General features: G+C 42.9%; 1 protein-coding gene across 1 annotated transcript in view; it reads right to left on the reverse strand.

Annotated features, from left to right (window-relative positions):
- LOC147711781 (uncharacterized) overlaps positions 1-25,836 on the reverse strand; it is a 98,128-nt gene extending 72,292 nt beyond the window's left edge. The window contains exons 1-7 of the mRNA XM_086922507.1: positions 25,691-25,836; positions 25,398-25,445; positions 11,661-11,736; positions 5,443-5,574; positions 5,215-5,338; positions 2,804-2,864; positions 2,676-2,722 (exon numbers count right to left, since the gene is read on the reverse strand). Of these exons, the coding sequence (XP_086778633.1) occupies positions 2,676-2,722; positions 2,804-2,864; positions 5,215-5,338; positions 5,443-5,574; positions 11,661-11,736; positions 25,398-25,426 (469 nt within the window). The 5' untranslated portion in view covers positions 25,427-25,445; positions 25,691-25,836. The remainder of the gene's footprint in view (positions 1-2,675; positions 2,723-2,803; positions 2,865-5,214; positions 5,339-5,442; positions 5,575-11,660; positions 11,737-25,397; positions 25,446-25,690) is intronic.
- Between the last annotated feature and the right edge of the window lie 274 nt (positions 25,837-26,110).

Here is a 26,110-nt window from a genome sequence, read left to right on the forward strand (position 1 = left end):
ATTATTTTTTATGTTGCGTCTCCCTCAGCAGAAATGTTATATCCCAAATTTTCAACCCTCTTCTTTGAGGAAACTAGAGGTCACTACGCAGCTTCCTATCGGCTTGAGACAATTTGTCTAAGACCTTCAAATCAAGTGTTCCTCCACGTTTTTTTCGGAACCAGATTATCCAGGAAAAACAATGATTTTATCCCACTAAAACATACAGAACATTAAAAAAGCTTGCTTCTGAAGCAGGGCCGAACAGCAGGCCGTTAAACTGATAAAACATCCTCTGTTGTGATAAAAGCTGTGAGTAACTGACTCCTGAGTAAGATTGATTTGGTGGTACGCACTAAGATTTAATTTTGAAAAGTAAATGACATCCTTGAGTACCAGTAACATTTCCTCAATATTAGGTAGCGGAAAGTAGTCCCACCATAATACATTAGTTTAAACTGAAACGGTCGAGACGCAGTGGCAAACTCCCATCAACTTTTTAGGTGATGACTACAGGTGAGACTTACTGAGCTGAATCTACGGGCTCAATCACACCAGCCCTAACCAAGTCTTCAATATCTTCCTCACTTTTTAAAATCAATGAGTATTGCTCTTGCTTTGTGCTTCACTTGCTGTGCGCCGTCCTTCAATATGTGCACTTAGCTTGCCCTAAAACACTTCCATAGCATCTCTCCCCATTTCCTCCACATGAGTTAACTTCCACTACCAGGACTTGTTCTTTCACCCTCAGTCTAATAATGTGAAGGTCATACTGATGCACCTACTCCAGTATTGGGGGGAGAAAGTTCGGCCTGAAAGATTGAGAAAAAGTCTCAGGCTACTCTTCCTCTAATGAAGGAAGCTATCCGCACAAAAATATACAAGCTCAATAATGCTTCCCTGAAATACAGTGTCTGTAGGTTCTGATACATCTTTCCCTTATGTTTTTACCCATACGTCTTTTGGCGTAATTGTAAACATGGTGCTGGACTGCACCATCAGTTCTATAGCACTCTTATTGGTAATACATTTTGCCTTGGGCCTACACTTCCCACCTAGTTTTCTTAAATCAGTTACATTTAACACTTAATATACTGGACATGTTCAGTAACCGGCTACAACGCTCGTGTCCTTGCTATTACAAACCTAGGAAAATGGTCCCTCTTTCCACATTTTCTACAATTCTTGTAGCGAGAAACCATTTTTTTTTAAATATGCCCTTATATAAGTGCTAACACACCTCATACAAACCAAAATACATAAAATTAAATGGTTCCACTATGAACCATCAATCCTCCTTTATTTTCCATATACAGCACCAACAGGTTCTTTTAATTGTAGCCAATTCAGTGGACTTCTTTGTGTCTTACTTCCTTTATGCAGGCACTTGACTGACAACTCTAGCAATCTCATTGCTTCTTTTTCGCCTCTTGCATTTTCTTGCTATGACACTGCACAATGAGCTGCTTCTTAATTTTTCAAGCATTTTTTCAAATCGCTGAATTTGTAGCAAGGCTTTGAGTTGACAAATTGTCAGACTCCATTTTCAAATTCTGGGTGAGTATAGAATTCATGACAGCATTGCGATGTTAACAGTTTTGCCTCCCTATACATATTAATGAGACTACCATATCGAGTGACATCTATAATGTTTTTTTTTGTCTAATGCCCATCCCACTATTAGCGCCCAAACTCTAATTCGAGACGCTGTATATTATTAGCAAAACAAGGCTCCGAGGTGTTGTTGAAGAGGCTGACAATGTTGATAAAGTAGTGGATGGGTTTCACATTGCTGAGAATGTCAGACGATCCCTTTACACAGGAACTAGTCATGAGAAGACTAAGCTTGTAGAAAGCCTAGATTGTTTTAATTGGTCTAAGCACAACCAGATCAAGGATTCTGCATCTTAAAACAGAGGCTTTTTGGTGGGGTTATATGATTCTCCTATGCGATGCTATGAAGAATGCCTCAGAACTTACAAGGACGTATTTGTACTTATTAGAAGAAAGCATGCACACACTTCACTGTTCCTTAACTGGGGTAGACCAAGTGGTGATGAAGCTGCTACAAATACAGTAGTCTTTGGCAACATACGTAGATTTATGGAGATAGCAGAAGTATTTAGTATGGCAGTCTTCTGAACACATCCGAGATTAAGCCCTTAAGAGAGACCTGGACTGGGAAGGTGTGTGAGCAACTTCAGATGGCGCTCCCAGACCACTGCCGACCAGGAACAGAAAGGGTATAAACTACTTATCCCCTGCAGTCAAGAATCAAGGCGGTTTCAAAGACTAGAGCAGAGCTCAAATTGCCAGTGGTACAATAGACTGGTTTGAAAATCTGATAGTTTGGGCCTCTAAGAGGGTTGGTGCAAAGTCCCCCTCCCATATCATTCAATGGATTTTCTACATATTGTCTGACTGCATATGCCTACATTTCTAATTACAAATTTGTCCAATGACAATGCCATGATGGATAAATTATAAGTGGCAAACCAGCCAAGTATTCAAGAAAAATTAAACTAAACACCTACTCCTACAGCCAAGTCATTGAAACAGTTCGATATTTGCCAAAACAGTACTTTGCAACATTTGATTCAGCAGTTTTCAACAAGGTCTATCTGTGCTCCAGGTCCCTCTAAGTTATAATTACATTTGAAGAAAACATACAGTTGGTTTAGCTAGCAGAAACATACCTTTCATTGAAACATCTGGATTCCAACCGTCAACATCAACCAAATATCTGTGCAAAAAACAGAAGACTGCATGAGCCAGGAAAACCTCAAAGTTTACAGAGTCTTTAACAAAGGTATAGTCCACTTACCGACATATCAGATACCCAGTTCTACTAAGTCCAGTTGTACAATGCACACCAATCAGTTTATCTAGAAATCAAGCCAAAATATAAAAGTATTTCAGAACGCTTGACTAATACTGTGAGCACAGCATACATTTATACATCTGCTTTAGTGTTTCAATCAAATGCACCAATACTTTCCAGAATTCGTGCAAGCAGTATGACTGACATGCACACCAGACACTGTCCTAGGTCTTCACATTAATGGCTAAAAATAATGCACCTCAAGGTACCACACATTTTCATATTTGGATCAAAGCGATTTTATGGCAATTCTGGGGCATTTTCTTCTCGATGTAGGTCCCATTTGTTTTGCATAGATGAGCCATAACTAACATTTACAATGTATACAGAAAAATAAACGTATGCAAGTGTTAGGATATGTAGACTTTTGCTATACACAATAGGTTAAAAAATGATAAATTAGTTAACACTATACACCGGGCCTGATAAAGTTTAGTGGTTTAGGAACGGACTGCAATGCCGGGAGCACACTCCCAACCGCATGTGCCCATCAGATTAAGAGTTTCCACATGTCTGGCGGGCTTTTTTTTTTTGGTGGTCCCACAGCGGTGCCTCTGAAAATGGACACTGCAGCGGGAGCATCAAAAAACATTCCTTCACGTCATGGACTGTGAAGTCCAAGCTGTCCAAGATATGGGGCGAATTTACACGGGGGCACATGCCCCCCTGCCTGCATTCCCATGCAAATAGGAAAGAAGGGGCCCTGTAACGCCCCCTTTGTTTTAGGACCGCCAGCCTTTTCATGGAAGTAAAACCTCCATGACCCAGCTGGCTGGCCTGAAATTCGTAATATGCACGGCAGTGCTGCAGAAGCACTACCTGCATACTACTGGGGTTCCGACTGCTGCGTTACCACCAGGGAACTGCGGTTCCCTTGCAGATGTGGCGAAGCAATGGCGGTCCGACTGCCCAAGTTATAATAGGGCGGTCGGACCGCCACACTGGTCTGGTGGTCACTGGACTGCCAGATTCATAATTGAGCATATAGTGATTTTTGCAATTTCTCCAGAATGCAAAGCACTGTAAATATTGATATTCAAGTTAAAGGTATACAACCCTACCTCACTCACCTCCTAATACTAATTGGATAAGCTGAAGAACTCTTACTTATAATCCCCCTTACAGCTTATCGCCTTAGACCTTATTCTCATGTATATCTGTTGCTACAATTGCCTCCATAATGCCTGTAACTTATCTTACATGTGAAGCGCTCTGATACCCACGGGTCTTGTCCGCGCTATACAAAACTCTATAAATAAATAAATAAAAGGTTCCCAATTAAAAGCATTAGAACCAGAACACAAATCAATCAGATACACTTATAAAGCGCGCTACATACCCGTAGGGTCTCAAGGCGCTGGGGGGGGGGGGGGGGGGGGGGGGTGCCGCTACTGCTCGAACAGCCAGGTCTTCAGCTTCTTCCTGAAGGAGAGGTGGTCTTGGGTCAGGCGCAGGTCGGACGGGAGGGAGTTCCAGGTCTTGGCGGCCAGGTAGGAGAAGGACCTTCCTCCTGTAGTCGCTCTTCGGATGCGGGGGACGGCGGCGAGGGCGTGGTTGGCTGATCGGAGGTGGCGTTTGGGGGCGTAGAAGTTGACTCGGCTGTTGAGGTAGCTCGGGCCTTGGTCGTGTAGGGCTTTGTGTGCGTGGGCGGAAGGTGATTCTTTTGTTGACGGGGAGCCAGTGAAGGTCTCTCAGATGTCCGGAGATGTGGCTGGAACGTGGGATGTCGAGGATGAGTCTGGCTGAGGCGTTTTGGATCCGCTGGAGTCTCTTCTGGAGCTTGACGGTGGTCCCGGCGTAGAGGGCGTTGCCGTAGTCCAGTCGGCAGTGCAAAATACCTTGTACTCCAAAATATGCAGAGAACCTGTCTCTAGATTACTGAAAGGAGTTACACATTACAACAGCTATTGATTTATCCAGTCCAAGACACAATCCCAAGTAGGAGCCTTGAAGGAGATTATTTTTTGTTGGGCATAGAGTAAGCTTGATACTCCTTTACAAACAAATTGATCAAATGATGCTAGCTTCCTGCCCAGCGTAGATGTGGTGTTTCGTTAATCAGAATTGAAGAGTAAATAGAAAGGGGACAGACAAGTGAAGAACAAATTCACTTACAAAAGGGATAATGTTGATACTTCCCATTCGGTTAATATATTGCTATTTTATCAACAAATTGGAAAGCTTATCAAAAAGCAGTTTTTCCTCCATTTTCATAAAATAAAGAGTGGAAAAGTGGTTTCTGCAAATGATAAAATCACTAAATTGAGTAAATAAGGATCCAATTAAGAATTCACACTTTAGGATATGTAAATAAACATGAATTATGGCATAAATTGCAATTTCACTAAGATTACCGTTATCTTGATTCTGACGCAGAAATTTTCTAACAATTTTTTTGAATTGTAGAATAGCATCATCGTCAGGAACTTCAAGTCCCGCGGTTGGCAGCTTCTGGTAGCTAACGTTTTTAGGTAAATCCTGAAAATTAAAGTTATGATTAGCAACACAACATCAAAACAAACACTGCCTCCAAATAAGCTTAAATTAAAACCGCGTACAACTTAAACTAATGCAATTATTACCTTTACTTCATAATAACGATTTGTGTTAGTTAGGTCAATGACTATTCCAAGTTCTTCTCCCTGAGCTCGAATTTCAGCAATCAAATCTTTGGGTGTAAATTTCTGATTTGGAGTAAGTCTCTGGTTTATCACCTACAACGTAAAAAAAAAAAAAGAGTTTAACACAGCTCAAATCATACCAAATAGGGCAGTTAGAAATAACATTTACCTCTCTACATTCCTAAACACCTTCAAAACTCAACACTAAACGGCTTTCCTGGTGTACATAAAATAATTTAACATTTTAAAATGCAGCTGTCTGTAAAAGAAAACTATGCGAAACTCAGAATTCTGCTTTTTAACACAAGTGCATTTTACTTAATTAAAAAAATATACCATTTTAGCACCTATTGTAAAAGCACATTCGACCTCTAACACCATTTTGCAATAAAGTAGGTTTTTATTACATTTATAAACAGCCAGTCTTCCTCCTTGGTCGAGCCACAGAAATAGAAGCAGATCGTTCCATGATCTACTTTCAATACATAACTAGTTGGAAAAATCTGCATCACCTGCATGTTTAATGTCAGCAAGTTATTATAGAATTATCATAAATGGAGTTCCATTATGAGGGGGTACAGGTACCACCCCCCCCCACACTTAGCAATACTGCACAGCATCAATAAAACTGCCAACGCTAATAGATCCCACGGGAAATACGCAATGACTTTCCCAGTGGTTTCCTTATGCCCAGTCAGTCACTTTGGCTTTAAATACAATACAACATCCAACTAAACTGGTAATTTAGCATGTATGGGTTTTGCAGCACATTATGCAGTTCTTACTGTGTTCATGCAGTCACTCTCCTCTTACTACTATATGTTGCTGCTGTCAGATATTACTACTATATAAAGTAATAGTATGACTGCTGGCGTACACCTTTATGGCCAGTTGTCTGCTAGACCTCTTGACTCTAAAGTGTCGTGTTTAATATTATTCACATACATTAGTTTAGCTTCTACATCTGTGCCTCTGAAAATCTTTGATTCTCATACAGCAACTGATTCTGATCACAATCTTTTAATGCTTGTATTTTGTTACAGATCACGTCTGCTATGGAAAAATTTGTATGCTAAATTCAACATTTGGGCATACTGCCAAAGCAAACCCAATTACCTCACATCCGACCCCAAAACGTAAATCAAGGGGATCCTTAAAGAGTGGAGTAACTTTAAAGTCAGTCATTGTTTATCGTTCTGCAACAAGGACAAGAGGACTGAGGTTAGACTTACAGGCTCTGCAGACTGTCTACTAGTGGTGAACAGTGCTCCCTTTGTTAAAAAAGGTTTCCCATAGGAAGTTAAGATAAGTGGTTCCTTGCAGGGATCTTATTGAAGAGTGTAAAAGCACGAGATGAGCCTCTCAGGATTGTCCTTTACAACAGTTATGAACATGTGCAATACACCCGAATAAGATAGACTAGTATCAAACTTCAAACTACCAGTATCAAACTACCAACACTATGAAAGAAGGGAAAGGACCTTTTTGCTTGGCTCATTAAGCATTTTTTGCACGGGAAAACGAGTCTCATGCCATTTAAAAAGTTACATTGCTGCTAGTTAAGAAACACAACCTATACTTATTAATTTTATAGATTGCAACAGTTACCTGAAGTGCATCCTGGCGCTAAAGACTTAAAGTGCTAAGAAAACATGGTTGACGTTCAGATCCTTACAAGACCATAATATACTGGTTGCAAGGAAGGGTTTTTGCTAGACTGTTCCATAGCATAGCGGCCTCCACAGAGAGAGCTCTGCATCCCATTTGAAAAAGTTTAAACTTTGGTATGTAGAACAACTTTACATCAGCAGATAGTGATCTAGCAGGACTGTACCGAGAGTTTGTCGAAAAGGTAAATGGGTCCAGTCCCATGGAAGACTTTGAACTGAATACATTTCAAACGAATCCTCTTTGGAATCAGGGGCCAATGCAGTCTGTCAGCGCAACAGAGGATCCACGAGAGAGGAACAAGCAGCTGCTGACTAAAATCTGGGTATGTTTCATGACCGTAGTCTGGAGCACCCAGGTACAGCAAATTACAGTAGTCCAGTCAGCTCAGGATTGTGGCTTGAACAATGAGGCCTTAGATGTTGTGGCAAGAGTGGAAGTAATTTATATAGAGATCTTAACAGTGCAAAGCATGTAGAAGGGAATTTATTAGCCTGCACGGCCACAGTAAGGTCCAAATGGAGTTGGAAACCTACATTTCGGACTACTAATGCAGTTTCAGGAACAGTTTCAAAGAGTCAAAGGCTAGGAATTAGTTGGACGTGACGTAACCTAGGTGGCACATTGCCTCAGTTATGTCACCATTAAATTTAAGTGGATTCCAGAAAACCAGTTATGCCCAGGGCTTTAAGTGGGTTGAAAAAACTGGAGGGTCTCTCAAAGGGGCGTGGCCAATGTAATTAAGAGCACAGCTGAAAAACACGTAAACTAAAAAGTCTGCGCTTAGCATAGTGTGCCGCCCGACCTGTATTTTGCTGTTTGTCCTTGCATCTAGATAGATACAAGTAACATACCTACAAGTCAGGACTATTGGCTTTGTCAATGGTTGTTAGTTGCATTAGATAAATAAGCAGCAACTATCGCTTGTTGTATATAATCTTGAAAAAGCTCCCACTTAAGAGCCCTGGTGACACCACAATAATGTTGCTGCCCCTGAGATTCAGAGAGAAAATGACTCTTAAAGGATTTCCCTTCCCCTACAACGCTCACCAACCGCATGTGCCTGCTGCCACTGCAGTCCGGAAAAAAAACGGACTGCTGTGACAGCAGGCACAAAACAGAGCTCGAAAGAGACCCGTTTCGAGGCCCCCTTAAAATAAACTGCCGGTGCTCCGACCCGGCCCACTTAAAGCCCTGGTTATGCCGATGAGCTCCGCACCTTCTGGCTCTAAACTCAGAACAAAAAGTTGTTGTTTGGCATGTGAATACTCTTCTGAGCATTAATTAGGCCATCTGAGTTGAGGGGGTTATTCCAACCTCCTCCTCTTTTATATCAAATTCTTGTGGTTGACCGCATAAATGGCAGCGGACAGATCTATAGTACAAGGCCACAAAGTTGCCTATTTCAGCTGCCATACAAAGGCCATCTAAGACCGGTATCAAAGCAGTTCCGAGCCATGAGCAGGTCTAGAGCCCAACAGACCTGGATGAAGTAGAAGTTTTTTCTCCAGAGGGTCTGAGAATTCCATTAACATGATTTTCCAGAATTTTTTCTGGCAAAGGTGACATAGCTGTCTGAAGTTACAAAGGACCACTGGATCAGCTAAAGGTTTGACCAAGGTTTTCTCCCGTTTGAATGGCACCTGCTCAGTAGACAAAGATTACAGATTGAACATAATGGATTGTGCTATAGGGTCCATTACTTATGGCTACATTTTGCCAGTGACCAGATCTAGCGTTGCGCCGAGAGAGAGAAAACGTTTTTACTGTTTTGCCAAATTGGCATGCTCTGAAGGGAATTCACCAAATGCCTAACTAAATTCATGGTTAGAGCATCCATGAGAAGAAAGGGTATTTGTTCATGGCTGTCAATTTTAGGAGAATTCTCTCAAAGAACAGTCTTAAGTCATCAAAGTGACTGCGTTCACTAAAAGGTCTGGGCCAGGCAGCTTCGATTTGCCAACAAGTGTGCAACCGAGAACACCTTTTCACTAAGATTCGCATAATTTAAGATCTCAATGTCAGAAGTCCGCCTCAGTCACTTTGATGAGATTGTCATGTTATGCTTTAGAGCAGACTTAAGTTCTTACCTAGCTAGCTCTCCAGTGTCATTCTATAAGTTTACAGCTTCTTTAAGCTACTCTTAATATATCATTGTTCTTAGAGGCTGACAGAGGTTTACATGGTCTGATTCACTTTATGGGAAGTGTGTTTTCAAGGGCTGTCCTTGCCCATTGCTTTTAGGTTGCCCTCAAATCATCTATATACCCATCACCTAGTAGAGGAAGTGGGAGTGCTAGCTGTTAGGATAGTGTAGCTGCATTTAGTCTAGTCCAGGCAGGTACCCATATCTGGCTGGTTTTGACAGGAACTGGCTGCGACTACAATTAATTGTGTAGGAGTATGTTAAATGGACCAATGAATGATATGACCAAATATGGGGTAAGAGATGCTATCGGAGTGTGAAGAACTGAAGGCTAGATCGAATATATGACCTGCTTTATGTGAGCCCTGGGTCAAATTGATCCAGTCCAAGAGCTGCCACTGAATTATCTGCCCAGATTTTAAAATCTCCAACTTGATAACATTTCAATGAGACGAGTAGCAGTTAAACAAAAAAAAAAAAAAAAAAAATAGTCGCTCAATAAAGGCTGCAGCTAGAGGTCTGCAGCCAACATCTGTTAATGTTAGTGTGCTGAAAAACCTGACCAATGAAGTGTATTTTTTTAATTGAAATACTCTAAATATATAGCCAGTCAACCGCCTGTATGTGCTTGGTGAAGCAGATGGACTGAGTTATAGCCTTACAGTCAAGAGCATCAAGGCCATTCAGTTGTACATGAAAGTTTCCGTTATAAAATGTCGAAGATAGAATCAATCAAAAGCTCTAGTTTACACCGTATGTTTTAACAATGGCCGTGCATCAATTAGTGCACTTTGTACTGCCAAGTTGCCTTTTTAATAGAAGTAGCAGACATTCTCCTTCAAGAAACATCACCCTTTTGGGTGCGTAGTTGCACGATATAAATTTTTTAGTGCGATTCCTTGTGCAGTAATCATATTGTTTCATTTGAGAGGTCAAAGCAATCCTCACCCCACCGCCAGAAACTAGATAGAGAAAAAATACGTTAATAATTGGAATGACTGTATTCCTGTCCCACCTTTAGCAGAGAATCCTTGGTGTACCTTATAGTAGGTTGTGGCAACATTCTTGTGGACTTCACTGTATACATTTTCAAACTAAAACAGCATGGCTGGTGCGGTCCATGCATGGACAAAAGCGGACAGACGTGTCTTTGGCGTACCTTCAGCATGCCTGCTGTGCAGCATAGCAATTTTAAATAGGTACTGTCTTGTCAGCGTATAGAGCTTGGGTACGCACAAACTTTCTCTCGGGGGCCAAATTTACAGTTTGGTTTGTGCCCGAGGGCCGCACCGGTGGGGGCGGGGTCAGTGGGGAGGGGGGAAGGGCTAGAGCAACAAAAAAAACAAAAAACTGACCATGAGGTTGATCACAGGTGCCTGCAGCGGACGCCTTCGTCCACTGAGCCACCAGACCCGGCATACACACATCTCTCTCTTTCTCTCAGTCTCCCTCCCTCCCTCTATCTCTCTCTCCCTCCCACTCACTCACTCCGTCCGTCTCCTTCCCTCCCCCTCCCACTCACTCCGTCTCCCTCCCTTTCACTCACCCATTATCTGTCTCACTCCCCTTCCCTCCCTCCCCCTCACTCCCCTTCCCTCCCTCCCCCTCACCCCCTTTCCCTCCCTCACCCCCTTTCGTCTCACTCCCTCACCCCCTTTCCCTCCCTCACCACCTTTCGTCTCACTCCCCTTCCCCCCTTCCGTCTCACTCCTTTTCCTTTCCCTTCCGTCTCACTCCCCTTCCGTCTCACTCCCCTTCCCCCCTTCCGTCTCACTCCCTGTCCCTCCCGTCTCACTCCCTGTCCCTCCCGTCTCACTCCCTGTCCCTCCCGTCTCACTCCCTGTCCCTCCCGTCTCACTCCCTGTCCCTCCCGTCTCACTCAGTCTCCCCCTTTCCCTCCCGTCTCACTCAGTCTCCCCCTTTCCCTCCCTCTCACTCAGTCTCCCTCTTGCCCTCCCTCTCCCACCCCCTCCCTCACTCCCTCCCTCCTTCCTTCTCACTACCTCCGTCCCCCCACCCTGCCTGTGTGTCAGCCCGGGCACACAAACACACACAGCCGCCCCCGAGCACTTCAAAAATCTTTAAAAAACCATTTGCATGTTAAATGAGGCTTTGATGTATTTCACCTCTTCTTAGGCCCCTGCAGCTTTACTCTGGCTATCGCTAGGATCACCCGGGCTCCCACAGAGCAGCAGAGTCTCTCACGCTGCTGCAGACACTAGTTAAAAAAAAAAGTAAAACAGGGGTACGATGTCTCAAGGTCCACAGGCCGCCACAGAAGGCTTGCCGGGCTGCTGGAGTGAGTCTGGGTATGGCCCACCAGTGAGTTAAAAGAAATGGGGGCAGGGAAGAAACGAACACATACCCCCTTTAAAGGTACTTTGAAAGCTATGAATCGAGTTCCTTCCACACGAGTCCCAACTGCTTGTAGTGACCGCCATCTGTAAAAAAAATAAAAATTAGTAAAGGTTTGCCAATGCTATTTTTTTTAATTATACATAGCATTTAAACTACCCTTGCATATAGCAATGAAATGTAACATGCAAACTAGGTCTCATTACAACACAAGGATAATCTCTTCTCATGTTCTGTAAAATGCAGACACATCTTCCACAATTAAGAGCTCAGTGTATAATTTTACAACTGGTGCTGCTCAAAAGTATTCTACATTAAAAAAAAAAAATGCAAGTATGTGGTACTGTTCGGTTGTGTGGTTAAAATTCAACAACATTAACAATAGAGGTTAGAAAACGTCTATAAACTATTGGTGAATGCTCGACGGCTGGGCTACTCCTGACTAGTCACACTCAAGATAAGACACACAGTTCTGAAAAAGAGCAGATGTCCAGCAAAGCAAGGTTTAACTTTCATAGGTATTCGAGTCACTAACAGACAAGCATAGTCATGTTCTCAGGGTACACAAGCGGATTATTGCCGGGATTGGGAAGATAAAGTACCACAAGCAACTATATGAAGAAAAACAAAGGATGTTAATTAGAATCAGGTAGCCTTAGAAAGAGAGGAAGCCAGCATGACGAGAGGAAGAAAGGAGTGGACACAGAAGCTGAAATAAGATCAGAACTTAGGCGTCACACGTTCTAACCTGCAGCCACAAACAAACGTAAGTTATTTCTAGTTGTGTTGTCTTAACACCTGGCAACAAAATATCAAACACAAAGAATTGTGTACTTAATAGTCAACAAAATACCAGCATTAAGACAGCAGAATTCCCACCAAAAAGCAATTTACAGACTCAGTGGCTTAATCTGTGGAACATATGCTCCTCCCAAAGTAGTTCAGTAAGAATGAAAAGACATGCCATGATCTTTCAAGGACATGTCAATGGTAGAACCAGTCTACCTTTATAATCACATCAATGGTAGAAAATGCCACTAGAGGAATACATCTTGGATTCCAATAAAGTCTATCCTGCTTTGGCAACTCCCTTTTTTTGCAGGAGAGAACGAAATGCATCTTAATTAACTTCCACGTTCTCCACCCATGAGGAATGGAATCCATTTGAAGTTCTTCACTAGGAATAAATTGTCCATGTTAGCATACGGTTTCCTAATGCCTTATGCTTCATTGACGATTAATACTGTGCAGCAGATGCCACTTAATGTAAAAGAAAAACCAAGAAGAAAGCACGTTTTCTTTAACCTAAAACCCCTTTGGAATCTCACAAGACATCTGGAAACCCATTATTTGGCCATTTTCTACAAGGACCTCAAAAACACTTCTTGTAATCTTACTTTCAGAGCTAACCCTCCTCTCAGTCTTTTCATAGGCAGCAGCAGTTGCACACATTCGGTCAATATTTTCTTACTTATATAGTGCTCCCCCTCCCCATTTGTAGATTACCTACCTTCCAACAAAGAAGTCTGCAGTTGGTGCAGGCCTCACTGGTTGCAGGGCTAGTTCAATGTCTGCACCAGATGTTTGTGTTCACTTGGGACACTACCAATGGTAACCAGTGAAGAAGACATGCTTTAAATTCTTTTCAACTGAAGAAAGCTATAGTAGTGGGTCAGTACACATTAGCAGGTCCTCACAGGGACACGAATCTTGATTATCGTTAACATTGTCAAGTGCAGGAGTAAGCACGAGACCAACCACCCACTGGACCAACTACCCCCAATATGAACTGGGAGTTAGGATTACAGTCGGAGACTGCTTCAAAAAGTGTGACAGATTGTTCAAAAGGCTAGGATATCATGGTCCCGTGAACACGAACAGGGCTGAACCTCAACAGAAGATAAAAAACCTTGCTCTGCTGGTTTAGAGGAAGCCTAGAGACAGTGCAATCAACATGCCTAGCAGCAAGTGGTTTTACAGTTGTGTCACCAAATGAGGTTTTGGTCTAACTCTTGACAAGCAGGGATCTCAATTTAAACTTGTGTATAAGCCACATCAATGAACAACTAAGCCGGGCTTTGTAGAAGTCTTGCTAGCAGAACACAATTTTGTGCTTTCCAGCTGGCAATGTGTCTCCCTTTTTCCACATCCGGTGGAAGCTTTTAACTATTGCTGGTCTCATCAGCAATAGTTAAGCGCTTGTTCCTGGATTTAAGGAAAGGCAGCAACCTCCTTGTTCCGGTCGTTGCCATCATCCATTCACCAAAGGTTTTCAGAATGTCCTCAAAGTATAAAGAACTACAAATCATGGTTAGTTGGAGCTTGGGCATTAGTACCTCTCCCTGCTTGAGGAACTAAAGGGAAAATCAATCAACTAAAGCGTAGCTTCACTAAGTGCCATTTCTTACTCATGGAGAGGAAGGAAAAGTTACATACTTGTGATCTTAGGTCTACATCTTGGATCTTTTCTCTGACTTCATACAAGGTGGCAAGCACAGGATTCCAGAACAAAGGCAAGAGATGTCTAAATGTATATACCATATGGAGGAAGCCACCAAACTATATTAGAAAAACTTACACCATGCAGTGGCTTTAAAAGAACGAACAGCCAACTTCATCACGTTCTGAAGGGATTTTTCCTTCAGACAAACTGCACAAATACCAGATATAATCCACAATTGTGGAAAACAGGTGCGGGGTTATGAGACAATACAGATTAACTACCACAATGAAGAACTTTATATTCACCATCATGGGGATTGTCTGCTATTCATAAAAACCAGAACAGCAGACTAAGCAAATATCAGAAGCACATATCCAAGAGCATTTACAAAACACTTATGCAGATTGTGCAAGGACAGCCAAACCAAAGGTATCAAGGATGCTGCCCTAGTTCAGGTAACAATACTTAAAAAAAAAAAAAAAATTGTGTCTGATCGTCCAGTGTTTGAAATGGGTACATTCCTTGTGACAGAAACAGTTGTTTTCCTTTCTCCGTGGAGTGTGCCTAGTGCAACCCATCAGCTTTTTTTTGACAGCGCATGATGATAAACAGCCAAATTGTCCTGTTTGGCAGAAGAAAGCCCTAAGACTACAGCTTCATAATTAACAGCAAGCTATTCTTGTGCACACTGAGGAAATGGGGTGTATTATATGGTGTGGATGTGAGACCTCACCTTGTAATGCACTGATGAACTCCTCTAGTATTAGTTGGCTTAGTCTGTTAAACCCTGTAGCTCCACCATGGGTAACTGTGGGTTTGAGCAGCAAAGCTTACACAAAAAGGTACACGTATAGGCATTGAAGAAAACAAAAACACAAACACACTTTACAAAATCTGAAACCAATTTATAAGAATAGATGCATTTACAACAACAACAAAAAATATCCCAGGGGGTTTTTGGAAATATAGATTTATAAAGTACAGTAAATATGCACTTTATTCAACCTCAAACAAGCATTATCAAAGTCAATGAATTTGCCACAAACTTCTTGAGCAAAAACTTGGGCTAGCTGTACTGCAGTTGCTTAGTTATTTGGGGTAATAACCATGTCAGACGGAGAGCCAGCCAGAAGGACCAGTTAATCCCTCAGCAGGTGAAGCAGTCTTCAGTGAGTTCCAGGTACTTTAGTCCGTTGCTGCAAGTTCCTATGGAAGTTGACCCAATGCTGAAGATGCTCAAGGATGCTATGCAGTTGAAGGGGTTTTCCGGCGGCATCGCCTTGGTCCACAGAGGTGGCGAGTCAGTCCTGGCAAAGAGGTTGACATCCCTCGAAATCCTCACTGTCCTGGTAGACAGACATTTAGATGGCCCGGGACTACCAGCCACACCCTTCCTGAACTCATCGTCTGGGCGACCAAGCTGCACGGCGACAACTCTTCCAGGTCCAGTGGACTCAAGTTCAACTCTGAGCATCTGGTTGTGATCGGTCCAAAGATTTTGAACCAACCACTTGCCCCAGCAAGCTTTGTCAGCTGTTGTGGCCCTGTGCTGCAATAAGGCATTCAGCCAAATGACCCTTGGAGTCTTTTCCTTTGGCTGGACTTTGGAGGCGACCCCTCCACGAGCAAGACAGAACAGGCACAGTCCATTCTCCTTTGCTAGCCACCAGGCACAGTAAACTGCAGTGCAGCTTCTCTGCCGGTCCACAGTGCAGCAGGATAGACCTCCCAGTCCAGACAAGATCTGGGTGTAGGGGGGCTCTGTTTATGCTCAGAAAATACCCGCAGAGTAAGATGCGGTTGGTAGTCAATTGGCTACCAGGTTCTCTCCCTCCCGACTGACCACCTCTTGATAAGTGTGGCACCTGGCTATCCCAAGATGCCCCTATTCTGTTCACATCCGACATGGCAGAACCCCTCGCTTGCATCCTAAGCTCCCTAGCTCAACTCGGCGGTGTGGCTACAAAGAGGTACAGGTTTGGCAACTGGTTTCCCCTTACCTGTCTACTTACAAAATGGCACAACCCCTCTCCACAGTGTTACCCATTTGCTCTTTAAAGGCAGCTTCCCCTTTCAAGCTTGCCTTTTGGGTCCACATCTGTGTGGCTTCCTGCAGGAGGGGTAACAGCTCTGCAGTGCAGGCTTCTATCGTCTACATTCCAGGGAGCCCAAGAGGGCCAAAAGCGGTCTCAGAGGCGGGCTCATTGTGCAACCGTTCAGGTACAAGGAGATTAAAGTCAAAGTGGCAGTTAGTTAAAGCTGCACACAACTAGTTACATTAAGCCCAGCTAGATTCTCTAGTCCAAAGTAATGTAAAGAGTTGATACGTTGGAGTATCAACTTTGGTCATGCCGTTTAGAGGTAGCACAGCTGATGGAGATCAGCGTGCAACCGTCTACTTATGAATGAGGCAATCAAGTTCTTCTACAGTAAATTCAAAAAGGTTGTGCTTTACTGTCAGAATATATCAAACATGTTCTGCCAGAGAAATATACTGCACTCTGCCCTAGGGCCTGGTAGGCCTGCCATAGGAGTGCCTTACACATTGTTGGGAGGATGGCTTGACTTTAACTGTGTACCATAGACTAGGGGCTTACAAGTAAGCAAATTCAACATGCGTATTAGGATCAGAGCACTGACAGTAAGGTCTGCTTGTCACCCCTCAGTGTTCAGACTCAAAAAACCAGCATCAGTCAAAAAACCTAGAGAGTAACCATACAAAAAGTAGCATTTCCTTACACACCACTTTGTTTTTGTCAAAGTAGCATAGCAGAGTACTTTTCACATTCAGCGTTTATAAATACCTTTCTGCAAGAGAGGACTGGTTCAGAAGAGTTTGGAAGAGAAATTATTTTCTTGATGTCATAGTCAGATGGACTTTATGAAGGAATGTGTGTGCTTAGAGACCCTATTATGATAGATGGCTGTTCAAGGCTCTTTAGTACATTGAGTTTGCTCGATCATACCCTTCAAATCGGATGGCTCTGTCTTTAAGCTCAACTCCCATGGAGTATGGAGGTTGGTTCGGCATTGGACGGAAAGATTTCCTTGGAGTCTCCTCTGTGGAGGGGCTATAGTTAAAGGCAAGTAGCTGACTTACACCACAAGTGCCTCTAGCACTACAGAAGCCTTATGACACCCTGTGATGACCTTTGACTACCATTATTTTAACTGACTTTGGGGTGTTATTTTATCCTAGCCTGAATGTACGACGTCCTGCATATGCCTTGCTTCTCAAAGGTTTATTTCTTGTAATCTTGCTGTCTTTCAGTGGGAGCCGTCACAGAATAGAACAGCATTGCCAAGAACAGAACTTGTGGGATGTGCATTCGAAAGCATGAGGAAGAGAGGAGTGTGGAATGTACGTTTTGGTCTCGAAATGCAGTGTTGTGAGCAGTGGTGCACAAATGTGCTCTGTAATGTACATTGAGAGATGAAGTATGATACTATAAGCAGTGGCGCACAAATGTGCATTGTGTTGTACATTGGTAGTATTATGAAGTTCTTACTATTGGCTTTGACATGGCCTCATGTCATCCTGAATTCTGACTCTGCTTGAGCTGTGTGTGCAAAGCCATGCTTGCAAGTTGTTTGGGTTAATCACGTTCAAGGATGGTTTAATGTACCCTGGAAAGCTTTCATGAGCTTCGACAAAAAAAGGCTGGAACATGCAAGACTGTAGAGGAAGGTTTCTCAAAACTTCTAATGTTTGAGATTATTAAGCGGAGGGCTGTTGACTTAGAAACAGGATTTTGGAACCCGAATGGGGACGGACTCCTGTACTTCAGTACAGCACAACCCTGGTTGCGGAGGATCTTATCCACTGTAGTTTAATCCCCCGGTCAGGAGTGGGCTAAGATGCAGTGATTGCACCAGGTGAAGTGTTGAGTTTTGATTGCTATTGTGATGTGTGGACAATGGCTTTGATTAATTGAGGGGTTTTGTGATGTGTGAATGAGTGAGGTGCACATCCAAAGTAATCATTTGATGTATCTAGTGAGTTGTCTTTTTTGGATCTCTTGCAAAACATCCAGCATATTATATTTTCATGTGTTATATTATTTGCTGATAGTTTATCCATGGTATTCATGCATTTAACTGTTGCATTTACCAGGTGTGTTAATATATATTTGGCATCTGGGAGAGCCTTTCTGTTAGACAGCATTGTGTAAAATAAAACCCCAACCTTTGATACTAAAAAGAGTCTTTGCATTTTCTAAAATAAAACCCTTTTCTAAATGTGTTTGTTTTGTGTTATGTCTCCTGCTTCGCCCTGTGGGTTTGAACCACCATGTGGGAGATTCTGTAGTATCTGGAAGGTGAAGCAAGAAAGCTTCAGTAAATGATTTCCAAGGTGGGGTGTCAGGTCTGGCAGGGTCCAGTAAGAGACCCCAACAAGAAATTCAGGTAGACTAATCTCACGTTTATAAATAGTTCGCTTTTCAACTATCCAGACCGACTTACATAACTGAAAACCAAATAAGAGGCATTGGTGGGCCACTGGAAGACTGAGTGGAGGGAGGCCCTAATGGCCCTGCGGGAACTGGCAATATCAGCCTGGCTTCAATTGATTCAACTAAAATACATGCATGTCACCTATTGGACCCTAGAGCAGTGAAGCTGCACCATGCATGCAGTGTCCAGACAAGATAACAAAATACTTACATGGTTTGGACCAGTCCTGTGATTGAGAGATACTAGACAGGTGGTTTCCGCTCACTTGTGGATCCTGTGGTGGTCTATTGATATCTCCCCAGTTATAGCCCTCCTGAGTTTGAAAAAATGTTGCCAAAAGGAACACTACCTGGGCCAGGTACTCTAAACACACCTGCACTGCTAGTCGGGCACAAGGAGATAAACTGGTGTGCAAAACTGGAACAAACCATTTTTATATCGCAAGAGGATGCCTCTACAAACAAGAAAACGTGGGCAAGTGGTGGCATGCGACCTGGTTGAGTCATTACTTTAATATCCAAGCACATACACCTCATTACTGAGCAAGTAAAGCAATGAACAGTTGCTACGTGCTTCAGCTGTCTTATAGTTCTCCTTGGACTAATCTAAACTCTGAAAAAAGGGTTTAGTTTACATTCTTTAAAGGCAAATAATAGTTACACACACACACACACACCAGGCACCACTTCAATGTTGGCCTACCACATATGCCTCGAACAATTGAGACCAGTCCTCAAACTCAACAGATCAGACCAACTTCTCTAAATCTAACATCAATACCCTAAGACAAGATCACATTAATTTTAGACCTCATCTGTGCAAGACATCTGTTTAATGACTGAGGGCATGTACAGGAATTTATATAGCGCAAAATCACCAAGCAGTTTCTAAGCGCTTGCTTAGGGAACCCGCCCTGGTATTCCCCTGTGAGATAACCCCAGCAGGGTATCCGCAAGGTGAAAGCCAGGCATCCCGCCGCGAGGGGCAGTTGTGGAGATTAAGCAAGCTATTGCCCAGAGTCGCAGAGTGTGAACCCGTGAATCGAGTAGGCACCGGAGCGAGAATTGTCGAGTCCATGGACATTTTAGGACTCAAGACCCCGCCGAGCCGGGAATTGAACCCTGGTCCCGGAGTGACCTCTGCTTCCAGGTCTGCCTCCTCTAACCAATGAGCCACACTTCTCCACATGGACAGGCTACTCAAGGTCTTTCGACTTTCCTTAAATATAGAGAGCTGTCTAATAGCACTGGAAAGGAGCTTCTAAAGAAGCAAGAAGACTGATGATGTGTCCTACCGTACGTCAAAGATCAGGATAAAACTGACAAAAAAAGTACATCAAGCAATCCTCCATCTTGAGTAGCAACAGTTACATACTTTAAAACAGGGAGAACCCCAGTTTGTTGTAACCATTACATTATAGGACATCCCGCAGTTTTATTAAACTGTTTTAATAAAACAATTCTCAACAAAATTTTGCATCACTATTGCCTTGGAAAAAAACCTCATTTTTATGCAGGTGATTTTTTTTATTTAAATATGCATGCGGCTAGAGTTTGGAAATTACCATTAGGTTTTCACTTGGTACTTCAAGTCGTAGACAGCTTGTCCAGGAGCCTCAGAATGTAATGGAAATGGCTGACTCCTAGAAAATGGGACAGGAGTAGCAACAATGTGGTACTACTTTCCTGAATGGGAGCCTAGGTGAGTTATTTGCACCTGCACAACTTTCTTCATAAGTAAAAAAAAAAAAAAAAAAAAGTAGGTAGGTGTGCGCTCTTAGGAGGGCACAAACCCCGTCCCCCGAAATTAAATTACTATCTACAAATAGTAAAGAACTGAACTGCAGTGTCTCCGTTTGGATATGCAGCTTAATGGTTGTCAAATAAGCACATTTCCAGGCATCTGAACAAATAGATAAGGCCATCAGAAATGTATCTTCTAGGGATGACCAGCCTCCTAACTGTTTTGATCCCAGAGTAACCTATATTGGAAGATGGCAGAACTTGAGCGTTCTTGCCGGACGGCTTGCACATTTTATGAGGCTACACCCTTGCCTAAAGGTCAGTTACATCTATCAATGTACCAAGCCATTCTAGGTGAAAGCATCACTTCTTTCAAAAAATAGGAAAGATAGATGAATTTATATAATATTTGTGTCTATGCATCCGTTTTGAACATACAGCCAGACTTCTGTCCAGGAGAAAGGGTAAACAGAATGGATGCAGACTTCACATCGAACCGAGGAACAAATCTTTTAAACTGGTTAGAGCATGGCGTGAAAAGTTTGTCCCTCTTTATGCTACTCTGAACTTAGAGAACATGGTGGATTTTAAAGACACTGGAACTTTTATAGCAGTACTCCAAAAACTAAAGAATGGTTGTGCATGTTTTTAAGCTGCAAAAGTATTTGGCACTAAACAGAGAAACTTAAATATTCAGCCACTTCATCTAGCTTTTCATACCTCTTACACAGATGTTTTGATGGTAATGAGCGTCTCGAGTGAGTGAGATTACTAGAGTATAAAAACATTACCCACATAACTTAGGGGAAGTTCTAGGTTGGAATAAAGCTGTGGCACCACCCATCCCTACCTAATTGGTACATGTTTGACAATCTGCTCTAATAAACGCAGAGTTGTCTTAAGTCCCAAAAATTCCCTACTTACTGCAGACAATACTGATCTGTCCGTAACAGGTGCATAAGTACTACAGGGCAAAGGACCTTAAGATGAATCTAACAAAAATGAAGTGGCTGTAATAAAATAAAAATGTTGTCAGAGATGGAAGCTGGACAGAGTTAATTGGAAGACAGTGAAAGTTATCTGGAAATCTATATTTCTAATATAGCACCTTGAACAACGATGTTAGAAAAGGAGATAGTTGTGTTTTTGGAGAAATCATGTAGAACTCCTGAATACTTTGATCAGGAAAATTGAATGGATCTTGTCCTCAGCTAGAACTGCATGAGCTGAAGAATATGTTCCCTGGGAGCATCATGAAATGTAATGGCAAAACTGACTGTATAACAAGGCGCATACTAGCCTCGACGCTGGGTCATGAGTGTAGCAGGTTACCCACCTCAACAATTTGAGAGCCGACCATTTTGACATTGCTTTAACAACATTTTACGGGTATTCTCTCCTCGAGCAAAAGCATGCCTGAAAGCAGCAGATCTCACTTGTGTGAAAAGTAACTAAATTCTGAATAGAATTAGACTTTCATTTACGCTAAAGGCAATTTTAGTCAAAAAAAAGTCAATTTTCGTCAACATTAAATTATTTCTAAGAGTTATTTCTAGTAACCTTTCTGGAAAAAAAAATGGAGAAAATTAGGAGTTGTGCTTATAGAAAAAGGGATAACTGACTACACACACTTGAATTAAAAAAAAAACGTAGACTAGCGATGCAATAAAAAACGCTAGTTAGGGAAACACTGCAATAAAAAAAAAAAAGAAAGTGCCTATGGATCTTAAGGAAAAGTAGCACAGGGTCATTTTTTGAAGCGGGTGAATGCACAGGTGTTCCTATATCATAAAAGCTCAACAAAACTGACGCCCAACATTAAGACTATAAAATGGTACCAGTGTAGAACCAAAATAGCCTTCTGCTTGGCGGTCGGACTTTCATCTGACTGCATTTTGTTCGTAAATGGACCACCCGACTGGCCGCCGCCATAGGCATTAGGATACACCCGCCATCATGGCGGGCGCAAGGACTAGATTTTGTACTGCAGCACGTGCCGCAGTACAAAATGTAGACATTAAACACATCCCTGCACTACGTGGCAGGCACCATGCAGGGCAGGGATATGTAGAGGGGCACCATAGGTTGAGGATCAACTGCCCCTTTACGCCAGCCTTATCAAGAAATGGCTGGCACAGTGGGGCATCATAAGCCCTAGTGCGGTACTTGGCAAGTACTCTCCAATATAGGGATTGTAGTTCCTCTGGCGGGCTCCTTGTGCCCATCGTGTCTGTGGTGGTCGGTCTCTACAACCGCCACCATCCTAATGTGGCAGGCGGTAATCTTCATTTCAATGGCAGCAAGACCACCACAGATGGACTGCCCGTGGTGGTCCCACCGTCATCAGGGCCTAAATTACTAACAAGGTAGCTAACAAAACAGAACTGTCATCCTGCTAACCTTTTACTTACCACCTTCAATGAGTGGAAGCTGTTTTGCTGTGTGCCAGCAAGCACAAACTAAGATAAAAGTAGTCATTATCTTGAAGACGCAAATGAAAACACCTTTCGCTGCGGCTGTAGGGACCTGGTTAAGTCATCGGCTAAAGAACGAATAAAGAGTTCCAAAGCACCAGACCATTTCAAAGTGGGAATACTGACCAGTTCTCTAGTAGAAAAGTTTGTGGCGCATTTCTAGATCCAGGAAAGAGATCATTTTTCTACTCTGCACCACATTTAAAAAACGAGCGGTAGTTCCATTCTTCTTACAGTTGTCCAACTTTAAATTAAATGAGCTGATAAAACAAATCTGAGAATACCTCATCGAGTTATAACCCCGAATTAAAGATTGTTCTACTCCCCAAATTGTAAGATCTCAGCACCACTATTTATACTAGAAATAGCTACTAGACTACTGCTAAAAAGGTCAAAAGGGCATCACCTCAAACTAAAATAAATAGATGTAGCCTATTGGGCAAGAATTAATCATAAAGAATCAAGGATTAACAGGTATTGGACAGCAAGATTCACTCTTGCAGTGATAGAAAACCGGATTCATATACTGATCTTAAACAGTTTACAGCTCATTTCGACTCTGCCCAGACGGGAGAAGTTGTACACGCACACAATATATGTTTTAAGGATAAACACTTGCGGGCGAGTACTATAGTGAATTAAATGCAGGAGGCGCTCGGAAGTATGACCCCCAATAAACTGTCATAAAGACAAGCCAACAAATAAGAGCAGCTCCACAAAAATAGATCCAAACTGACTTTTTTTTAAATTGGTCATTTGAGTTAAAGGATCAGCGAACAGTTTGCAATTTAAGATGCTGGCTAAGTCCTATAGAAAACCAGACTCAACCTACTTTACAGTAAGAAGCAGTTCAGTTTAAAAGAACGTTAAATTCAAGCATTGGGAAAGCCAATATTTCTGGTGTAGGCTGCCAACTAAAGTTGGTCACGGTTCTTGCACTGGCTTAGAGCAAAAAATGTTTTGCACCCAATAGGCACACATTGCCATAGTAGTCCCTGGCACTGAAGAGAACTTTAGGTGTGGATGTGCTACCTGAAAACGGTGTGAACCTGCGAAGGGAAGATTAACGTCGCTCACAGTGAATTTAGCCAATGGCTGAAGTGGACTGACCTACTGCCGCCATACTACAGCAGCTGGACGAAACATGCGAATGGTTGACTAAATGAACAGGTCGTCTCGCTGACAACCTCCAAGTAAATAGGTCATTCATATTTCAGTAAAATCATACCGGTTAACCTCATACTCCATAAAAACAATGTTCAAAACGTAGCATTGGAAATATTCCAAAATGGGAGAGAACAAGTTTAGCAGAAATGCCTCATCTTATGTAGGATTTAAAAGGCTACTTTCACCAAGAATCAGAAGCTATAGGCACTATTCCAAGAATACATAACACCATTGTTCAGTGCACCTTTCACACAATGTTCAGTGCACCTGTCACACAAATTAGCGTTAGAAAATAAACCATGTAATTGAGTCTCAAAATGTAGCGCAATTAAAATCATAAAAATACATACCTTGCAGCGTGTGATTTCCCATTTCACAGGCGCCAGTATACAGGCTGCTGATTCACACAGTCATGTTTAAACAAAACGAACAATTCCAGTGAAGTATGACTTGATTAATAACTCTAGCAATCAAGGGTAATAATGAAACAGACATACTACCTTGTGCGGTACGTGTAAACCTCATTACTTACTTTACCAAGGTGGGAAGAATGGCGACTAGAGTGACCGAGCTGCAGAAGCAGCTAGTCTCCCAAAAGGGGTCGCTCCTGCAGTCGTAATTTTAGGGATTGTACAGTGTTATGTAAAGTGGTAACAGCGCACTTGACCAATTAAGATAACATTGGGGCGGAACTATATCAGGCTCAGATGAGCAGCATTCAGATTGGTCGAAAACGTGTCTAAAATTTACTGATTTGGAGCGTGTGGATAATTTCATTAATGTGCCGGCAGAGCTGGAGTTGCAGAATGAGGAACCCCCGATTACTCAGTGTGCAACCTGCATGGCGTGCATAGGGGAAGTAATGTTGCCGCCAAATGTAGAAATCTGATCGGTTTATAATGGCTTCGTTTAGGCAATAACGCCTCTTTGGTTTAATAATCTCCATGGGCTGAGGTTTTTTAAGTACACTCTGTAATTGTGCCCTAGATGAGGAAGCATTGCTCCGGCTATCCTTCACCTTGGTCAACCATGGCCGGGCGTTTCTGAGCCCGTCCTGCACTGCACACAGCGCCAATTTTCGACTGCACTGTTCAGTCCTGGCGCCTGGTAACGCTGGTTGCACACTGTGTGGAGTCGGGAACGCCTGCGGTTTAATAGTACCGCCAGCAGCTACAGCGGTTTCCCTCAAGGATGCCCTAGATATTCAGAAGTGGCATGGAGCTTCGTCCATTTACCCTTTGAAAAGTGCGGTGTACCGGACTAGGTCATGGATGTCCCACCGCCCCTGGCCCTACACCACCGCCCACCCCTTGCCAGACCCAGATGAAAGACGTTTTATTTTAACCGGCTCATACTTACCCCCACTGCTCTGGAGGTACCTACCTGAGCCGCTCTCCAGGTCAAGGGGGGAGGGAAAGTCTCTAGAGATAGCTACCACTACATCCGCATCGGCGTGGAATACTTACCCGTAAGGGACACTATTCTTCTTAGGCATGATTAAATGACGGCGAGGGCTGCAGAAGAGACAAACAGAGAGACCCGCGGTTAAAACGTTCCAAGTTCGGCAACGGCTTTTCTTTTCTCCTGATCACACGGCTCCCATTCCCAGGCGAGCGGAGCCAGGGGGCGGCCGCAACCACCGGGCCCCGGCACACACAAACACACGCACAGCCACCACGCAGACGAAATTCTGGAGCTCCTGGCACAAAACAACTACCCAATCTCGCGTTTGTCAGTAAATCCACTGACTAAAACCTACCCGGATCCTTAGTTTGGAGGGACGACAGCCGCAGGCCCGCAATTACGCAGATACACGCTCGTCGAGGGAAGCTGTGGCGCGCAAACGATGGCGTCTCGCACACAGAGGTAGGCCGGGGCTTTTGCGACGGAAGTGTTTGTCGGCTTGTGTCTCTTTACGGCGGCCGCGGAGGAGCTGAGGCTGCGTCAGAGGTGGATTTTGGCGAATCACAGTGATTAAAAAAACATCACAGCTTTGTGTCTGAAAGCATGGAGTTTTATTAAAAAGACTCTCGCCTTAGAGTCTTTTTAATAAAAACTTGCCTTAGAGTCTAAGGCAAGGGCTATGCCTTTTTTATTGCCGAACTTAACAGCCAACTACAAAGAGCTATTAAACAATACAATATCAAACTAAGAACTACATATCCTATGAGTCTTGAAA

The sequence above is a fragment of the Lissotriton vulgaris genome, chromosome 5 (assembly GCF_964263255.1).
Source record: "Lissotriton vulgaris chromosome 5, aLisVul1.2, whole genome shotgun sequence".
NCBI classification, from domain to species: domain Eukaryota; kingdom Metazoa; phylum Chordata; class Amphibia; order Caudata; family Salamandridae; genus Lissotriton; species Lissotriton vulgaris.